General features: G+C 34.1%; 1 protein-coding gene across 1 annotated transcript; it reads right to left on the minus strand.

Annotated features, from left to right (window-relative positions):
* Positions 1-8,313: 8,313 nt before the first annotated feature.
* LOC110697922 (nucleolar transcription factor 1-B-like) lies at positions 8,314-9,215 on the minus strand. Its single transcript, XM_021875325.1, has 3 exons — positions 9,011-9,215; positions 8,692-8,903; positions 8,314-8,460 (listed from the first exon to the last, which is right to left on the minus strand). Exons 1-3 carry the CDS (start codon positions 9,213-9,215, stop codon positions 8,314-8,316), a joined length of 564 nt encoding a protein of 187 aa, XP_021731017.1.
* Positions 9,216-9,637: the final 422 nt, after the last annotated feature.

Raw genomic sequence — 9,637 nt, forward strand, 5'->3', positions numbered from 1 at the left:
AATGTTATAAAGTTTGTTTTATACTTTATGTTTTCATTGCCTAATAAGTAATCAATTATAGATCAAATATTCAAATGTATGTCGTCATATAGATCGTCAAATAGAATATGTATTGAGTATTATGAGACAAACAGAGTAAGAGAAATCACTTAGAAGTTTCGCGTAAGTATAATAGTTTTTTGCGTAAGTATAATAGTTTAGTGATGCAAGGTTGGACATACACTTGATCCTCAACCGTGAATAAACACTACTTTGTAAGAAATACAAGGGCCTCTCCTTTTGGTCATAGGTATAGTAAACTAGTAACAGCTTTAGACCTACAATGACTTTCATACTTTTGTACCATTTAGACATTGACTAAATAATGACTATACTAGTAAAACTTCAACAAAGATTCGGTAGACCGACTTAGATTCTCCTTCAACATACATGTTTAAATTTAATAATAATTGTCTTAATTGAGCTTTATTGATTCCTATTTTAATAAATAATAAATATTTTGATCACTTATTCAGAAATCAAAGGAACAAAGGTTATAAGTTGTTAGAGATATGTACTTTGTAACTTACATATAGAGTATTAAAATAGATTCAGAAAAGTGAAGCGTTCAATTATTTATGTATTGCAAAGCATAAAGACAATACACTACAGCTAAAAGTGAACAGAAAAAATACATTATGTTGTTAAGCTAGGACATAGTGATCCTACATGACAATTTGAATGGTCTTGAATTTAAAACAAAGCTTTCTTATATACGTGTATACGAGTAACTTGTGCCATATAAACCCCACTAACAATACTTCATGTTTTTAACTCATGTCCTACTTGCTAGTATTATTTTGCCTCTTACGAATGTCCTAGCAAAGGAATTTTGTTGTTTTAACCTATCTGTAAACGCATCAAATTAATATATATATATATATATATGAATCACATGTAAACCAATTTATTCTTTGTTAATCATTCTTGTGTCTATCCCTAATGCCACTGTACTCAAGCTATATATAATAGAGTTTGACAATGTGAAATGTCAAACGAGTTTAGAATTATTATGAAATGTGAAATGTCAAACTAGTTTACAATAATTATGAAAATGATGGGGCATATATTCTCAATTAACGACAAATAAACAGATCATAAATATAGCCCATTACAATGGTGTAATAACCGCAAAAGTCAATTAAAGTATGACAATTGAAGAATGATTAAGTTCATTGATTATAAACATACATTTTTGGTATGGTCCAAGAATATACAAAATGGACCTATTTTTCTGTCACTTTTTTTGTCTTTTTGAAGACCAAATGTTTTACGACATAGCCTTTTTTTATTTGGAAATGACCTACGAAATAGTCTCTTTTTTTCTTGTTGCAAATCATTTGTGTAGTTTTTGCGGCCACAAAATAGTTGCACTTAATTGGTTTCTTACCTCTTTTTTTACCTTTCTATTTCTATTATTGTGTTTGCGTCTCCGATTATCCCCTTCCTCCTTCAATACAAGTCGTTATAGTTGATTTTTATGAATCCAAAATACGAGTTGTTTCATTTTACGCTATCAATGTATCTTAAAGTGTTGCCTTCTAATTTATCAATAACGTATTTATCTTCAACAAAATTTTGTTGAATTATTAATGAGATGATCTTGTTCAAAAGAGTTTTTCTCTAATTTTAGTTTCTTAACTTTTTATGTATGTTTGGAAATACAGAAAAATCACAGGAGGGTGCTAGGGGTGAGGATCGAATTCCGGTCACACCGAGGGGAGATGGAGGGACTAACCATCCCTCCACTCCTTGATCCTCTACAAAAAAGAGTATGAATATATAGCTTATTACGCATTATTACTACTAATAGACTACCTTTTAGGCTAATATTTTTGGTAACTCTTATTACTTTTGTTTATCAACTAATATCTCGGGATGTATGTTCACGGTCAGATTTAGTGCGGTTTAAAATTTTCTAAGACCAAATCACACTGCAAAATATAGATAAATAAAGTAAATAAATACTAAAATCGCCCAACAAAATATTGTTTAGTGTGGTGCAATTTACAATTTAGCCATATATTAAAAATATTAGTTATACGTAGTACAACGAAATGGGATTTTGTCTAAACATCAATCGATTTACAAGAGTTTTGTTTTTCTTCTCAAAATGAACATAAAATTGGGCATTTTCCTTACAAATCATTACTCAAACTCTTTAATTTCAATTCCAAAAATCCAATGAACATCTAAACATTTTTTTTATCAACCTATAATAGAAAATTATATACTCCCTCCGTGTTTTAATAAGTGTTACACTTTCTTTTTTGGCAAAAAACTACTTTAAATATTATATTTCTCTCCTCTAATGGTCCCCACCTAAACTCACTATTACTTTTTTTATTATTTTTTATTATTATTATATCTTTTCTCTCACATTCATTACTTTTCAATAAATTATTAGCCCCACTATCTTTCTTTTATAATTTTTTAATACTCCAACTACCCCACTTACCTCTTATTTTATTTAAGTCAATTAAATTGCCTAAAACTATGTGTCAGTTAAACTGTAACACTTATTAAAATATGGAGGGAGTGAAATAAGTATTGATACAAATTTGATTATACCCTACGTAAACAAATTTTTTTTTTTTCCCTTCTATATTATTCACTGCTCATGAACAAAAAATACAAAGGAAGTATCTTTTGGGTCTTAAGGAATTAATAACGTGTGTCGTGTAGTTGTTCCAATTAAAATAACACATACAGAATATAACAAAAAATTAAAAACATTGTAGACCCTCTTTTGACAACTTAACAACTCGTAAGATTCTCCAAATTATTGCTCGTTTATTTCCTTGAATATTAAACGCATGTCATGAACCTCATGATTAATGTGATCCCTTTAATTACTTCGCTAAGTTTGTCATTAATGGTTTAGGTTTAATCTTATCTAAATTACAATGTTGGACTTGCATAAGCAAATGGTTAATGAGTCACGAGAAATTAAGCAAATCTAACTAATAATATACAAAGTCTATTGTTTGTTAGAATTTTCAACATTAATCTAGTCATTACAACGTCACCACAATAATCTTGTACAGTTGTACATCTTCAATTCATTTGGATTTGGAACCTAGGTTTCTTTAGGTTGAAGAAGGTGTTATAAATGTTTTCCAAATCAAATTTTTAACAAAATGTCTATACTATATATGTAAATTGTATGTAAATCGACTTTCACAAAATACATAAGCTAACATGTACTTCCTCTAATTTCTTTTGTTTTTCCTATAATAAGAGGATTAACTAATGAAAACATCAAAGAAGAGAAAGATTTCTCATTTGATAAGTAAACATAATTTACAAAAAAAAGATTCCAATTAAAATATTTTGAATATATAAGTTGTATTTTGAATGTATAAGTTGTATTTAAATATTTAATACACTTTTGAGACAGTGAAAAACATAAATAATTATGCATTTATACATAAATAATTAGAAAATAAAATAAGGTTATTTGATTTCTATCCAAAAAAAAAAAATGCTAGTAATAGGAAGAATCCTGATAGAAAGAATTTTTTAAAATATAATTAAATATTTTTAATCATTATATAAAATCAAGGCAATAACTATTGTATCATTAATATATGTAAGGTGTCAAGTATTGTACATTTGTACTATTGTACATTTACCAAAATTTTATAGAACGACAATCAATTAATGGTGAAATAATATTCAATATACTAAATCCAAAGGACATAAGGAAATAATATTTGATGAACATACATTGTTCTCTTTTAATGCAACGTTTGAAATTTTGCATTATCCACACATATTATTATTTATTTTATTTATACATTATTTAAAATAAAATTATGTGAAATTTTGTTATTTTTGAGACAATATGGACACTTAAAATATTAATGTTTTAATTAAGAGTCAAGGAAATTAAAGATATAAACATAATGTACATTAACAAGTGTGTAACTCCAATCATTGGAATAGAACAAATGAAGTATTAGTAAAATGTACAATGATAAACTTAGCATAAAAAGGAAGCTAAAAAGGGTTAAAAAGAAGGCATCAATATGATTAGTGGCTCGACCCAACTAATAGGCCCAAAATGATAAGTGGCTCGATATGATAAGTATATGGACTTTAACCCATTAATTAGGTGGCTATTTTGTATTGTTCTGGTAAGTTTTGGGATTCGGGTTATATTTAACTATTTTTGTGTTTAAATTCAAAAGGTTTCAATAAGTATATGGTATGCTACATTGTTTTTTTGACAACCAGAAATGCGTAGTAATTAACTTTGCAATACATGTAACCTATTATGTGTTAAGCTTGCCTTTCCTTTTTCAAGCCAAGAGGATAGCTTGTTTGAGCTTCAACAACTTGCTAGCTACTTATTTTTAGGCTCACCATTCACCAATGGTTAGATAGCTATAAGGCATCAACTTTTACAACAAGAAGTCCTCATTTTCGTGCACTAAGTAGCGTTCGGATTACAATTAATAACTCTCTATTTGTAACATCATTACATCAAGTGGACAAAACTAGTGTTATTTCACCTCAAATAACCTTTTTTTTTTTTTTTAAGGCAAAACGGGTGGGGCAAAAATATTAAAACAAACCAACAATTACATCAAGTCTATTTCCGCCAAGGTCAACACACCTTGCGGAAAATCATGCAAAAACAATTGTTCAACCCCATCCTCAGGCAACACCCTAGCAAGTAAATGAGCAAGCACATTAGCATTCCTCTTAAGGTGAAAGCAACGAAAGTAAGTAAAAGCATTCCCAGCCAACACAATGTCCTCTATGATCAAATAGAAAGGTTATCTCCCTTGTTTGTACTGCCGCACTGCATTAACCACTCCAAGCGCATCCAATTCAAGCTCGACTTTGTTGTAGCCCATTCTTGCAGCCATAGCTTCAGCACATTTCACACTGCCCCCACTAGCAACTCTCTTCACTATAGCAGCAATCAGCTTCCCCTGGCTATCACGCAAAGCCGCACCTAAGCCCATCCAATCTTCTGAAATCACAGCACATATGAGTTTATTCTCACCACATCAGCACTAGGCGGAGACCACCTGCAACGCGAAACAACACCTCTCACCCCCATATTACCGCAGACAGAAGCAGCATACTTCTTAAAATCCTCCACCAAACGTAAGTAACCCATAGTTACCACAATATCACAACTCCATGGATTGCTGAAGACAACCAAATTTTGATACGACCAAGCTGTCCACGCAATAGTAGCAAAAGAGATTAAATCATCCTTGCTAACCTTTGATGCAATCCACAAAAATAAATCTTTAAAACTGAACCTACACTACAAGAAAACAGCTCAATTCCGACGGAAACATTAAAAAAATCCGTCGGAAAAGGCCTTTCTGACGGAATTTTGTCGGAACAAGTCAATCGCAACGCCCCTTGTCGGAAAATCAACGTTTTCCGAGGAAAATTCCGTCGGAAGACCACTTTCCGACAAACTTTCCGACGGAATTATGTCTGTCGGAGCTGATTTTGACTTAAATTGAGAGTCCGTCGCAATATTCTGACGAAGTTAATTCCGTCAGAACTTTTAGTCTTCTGACGGATTTATTCGTCGGAACATATACGCTTCCGACGGAAAATTCCCTCGAAATTTCTTACTTTCCGACGGAATTATTCATCGGAATAGTATTTCTTCCGACGGATTATGTTGTCGGAACATAATATCTTCCGACGGATTTATTCGCCAGAATGCGTACCCGTCCGACGGAATATGCCGTCGGAAGCGTATATGTTCCGAAAAATAAATCCGTCGGAAGTAAATCTGTTCCGACAACATATTCCGTCGGAACAATCCTGTTTTATAAGCAAAAATTAAATTATTTAATTTCATTTTGCTCACCTATATCCTGCACCTAATTTGTGTTAATTTTGAATTGACGATTTAAATACGAAAATATTTTCATATATATATTAATAATAATATTAATGTATATATTTTAATTTGTGCAACTATACAACATAATTTAAAACTAAATACATGTCCAATTTTGTACGCAAATTCTAAGCTACAATTGGAGTACCTATCCCTGCACCGCCGCTAACCAGGTCGTCGTTTGTGGGGTCTCGACGCTGATGTGGAGTGTTGGAACATGAGTCGTTGCTGGAGAATCGACGCATCATCTCTTCATACCTCTCTTGGTTTCTCCTTTCTATTTCGGCCAATCGAGTCTCCATCTCGACTTCCATTTCACTCCGTATAGCTTGCACCTTCTCCTCCAACCTCTACTCCACCCTCTGGTCCATCTGATCCTACATCTGGGAAAAAAAGGAAGGCGTGTACTGCTGGGAAGACTTGGAACCCTTCCGGCTGCCGTAATACAACTCCGCACCTTGGCCAAGTCCCTTCACACGACCCTTCTTGTTTCGACCACCTACAGTTTCCCAGTACAACTCATTTGAACTCTTCTGAATCCCTCGGGTGCTTGCTTCTTCAACTTTCTTCTGGTAGGCCTCCTACAAGATAGACATATGGAAAGTTGCACAAATTAAATATGTAAGTTAAAATCAAAATTCTTTGCCTATTTTCTACATTTCTTACTAAATGAATCATTTCTTTGTCATACCATGTTTATTATAGATAGTTTTAGATGTATATGCCTTGAAATCACAAAAAAAAACCGAGACCGTAAGTTTTAGGGACGATTTTTGACTCATATAGAACGACTTGAGGCCAATATGACGTATCCTTTGCCTATTTTCTACATTTCTAACCAAATGAACCATTTCTTTGTCATAACATGTCTATTATAGGTAGTTGGGGTTGTATATGCCTTGAAATCACAAAAAAAACCAAGTCTCTAAGTTTTGGGAGCGAGTTGGACCAAAATTCAACCAATTGAGGCCTATATGACCTATCCTTTGCCTATTTTCTAAAGTTCTCACCTTATGAACCATTTATTTCTCATAACATGAATATTATAGGTAGTTTTAGGTGCACATGCCTTCAAATCACAAAAACAACCAAGTCTCTAAGTTTTGGGACCCTAAATGACCAAAATCCAACCAATAGACCCCTAAATGACCTATCCTTTGCCTATTTTCTAAAGTTCTCACCTAATGAACCATTTCTTTCTCATAACATGCATATTATAGGTAGTTTTAGGTGCACATGCCTTCAAATCACAAAAACAACCAAGTCTCTAAGTTTTGGGACCCTAAATGACCAAAATTCAACTAGTAGACCCCTAAATGACCAATTCGTTGCCTATTTTATAAAGTTCTGACCTAACGGACCATTTCTTTCTCATAACATACATATTATAGGTAGTTTTGGGTGCACATGCCTTCAAATCACAAAAACAACCAAGTCTCTAAGTTTTTTCTTATAACATGCATATAATAGTTGTAGGTGTTATTGAAGTTAATACCGCAATATGCTGTGCTTTGGTGTTGGCTGGTACCGTGCCTTTCCCAGGCACTTCCTTGAAGTGCGTCTTCATAAACAGATTATGAGATGTTGGGAGCTTCCCTTTATTCTTCGCCGCCTTTGATTATACATGCATAAAATGATAAACTTTAAATGTTAGAGCTCCTGTACAAAACAATAAACCCGACTCTCCAATTTTACAAGCATATTCAACAAACTTACCATTCGTTTAGCATGTTGTACAGCTGACATCAAACCCTGATAGTGGGTAGCTTCAACCGGATTTTCCATTGACCCACCCCTCTTGTTCTTCTTGTTTTGGGACGACCTTGCCTTGAAAGTTGGATCGGTGGCAACAATATCCATCATCTACTTGTGGACGTCCTCAATGAGCTAGGCTGGCCTTGCGCCTCTCATCTTGTGCGTGACTGTGTAGAACATGTCACGCAACCGAGTAGCAAGCTTATTTTCAAACGTGTGCTTCACATCTGCGGTCAACTGAGGTGCCCACGTGAAATCCTTTTGCAATTGATAAACGTTATGTCATATGTTCAACTTCAGCTCAACATTTTTAAAAAACATGTTTTCAATTAAGTTTATAATAACTTACGCAGAATAGGTTCCACCAATGTTCCTTGGTTGCTGCATCCACCTCGCCGTAATTCCTCCAAGGCTGTCGATAGTACCCGGTTATCGCCCCGGATACCGCAGTCCTGACCTGGTTGTCGTCAAACCTACATGTAATGAGGAAACCACAAAGTTAGATGATCATGAACTACACGTATTGAAAAACTTGTTACAGGTAATAAATAGGTTCTTTTCTTAAAAAAATATTCAAATCCCAATTCACAAAATGTATGTACGTACCAGAGCACAGTAGGGTCTAATACCGGCAACTATGAACGCTCCTGTGTCTGACCTCGTGATGAGCTGGAAGTCGGCTCTTGAGTATTATCCAAATTTTGTGCATCCTCAATGTCATCATCTGAAGAGTCGATGTGCATTCTTCGTTTACCTGTGTCTTTACTGCCCACCATGATCACCTGAAATTGTTGATAATAACATTACAGCATATTATTTTCTACAAGGGACTCGGGCAATGCAATAACATTTCAGCGTACAAGTAATGATCGATTTATTAAAAGACCAATTCATTTGTCTATTTTACAATAATAAGCAAATTCAAAGAAGAAGAGTAACATATTCCCCTATTCATTAATGTCATCACTACTACTATCACTATTGGAATCATCACTACTATCATCTAATAATACATCGATATCATCATCCTCGTCACTATCACTGGAGTTGATGCTAGATTCATCATTTTCATCGCTCGAGATAACAAAGTCATCATCATCTTCCTCATCATCATCATCTTGGACATAGTCTGGAATATCATTTGGTGGGCAAAGTGTTGCATGTAATTGTGGGGATGGTGCCTGCAAGAACTCTAAGTCCACCGGAGCATCAACCACTGATCTTGCTTGTGTTTTAAAAACAACCCACCATTGTATTCGATCCCGTTTCAGGCTAGGGTATGATGCGTAGAACACTTGAGTCACTTGGTAAGATAAAACAAAGGGATCATACTTGGGTATTTCTTAGTATGATTCACTTCGACAAGCTTGTACTGTTCATGTATGTTCATTCCCCTACCACAATCCATCCAACTACACTTAAAAAAAATAGTCTTGTACTTTTTTTTGGGACCAGTGTAGACCAGTTCAATAATGTCGTCTAAAATGCCGCAGTACTCTCCACCATCCTCACTTGATACACACACCCTGTAAGTCATCGTAGATTTGTGCTTGCCATGGGTATATGTATGGAAATTAAAGCCACCGACAAAAATCTGCTTCCAAGTTCAAACACGCTTGAAAGGGCGCATGCACAACGCTCGCAGCACATCCGAGTTTTGTTCCTCCTCAATAACCTATAAACGTTTTGAATATAACCGTCACACTTCCCTAAATGAGTAAAGTAAATAGCAACGAATAGTAAATCATAATTATCCTACGTTTAGACAGTGGACATCACCTTGCGATGAAACTAATCAGGGAATTCAGCTTCGCATTTCTCCATTACTTCTTCTCTACGCAGATAAGGTCGAGTACTAAGGACATAGTCCTCAAACTTCCTACGAGGCCAAAATTAATGTAAATCAACATTGTAACCATTTCAGATGATCATAGCATCCAACTACACTTCATTACTAAA

This window comes from Chenopodium quinoa, unplaced genomic scaffold, assembly GCF_001683475.1.
Source record: "Chenopodium quinoa cultivar QQ74 unplaced genomic scaffold, ASM168347v1, whole genome shotgun sequence".
NCBI classification, from domain to species: Eukaryota; Viridiplantae; Streptophyta; class Magnoliopsida; order Caryophyllales; family Amaranthaceae; genus Chenopodium; species Chenopodium quinoa.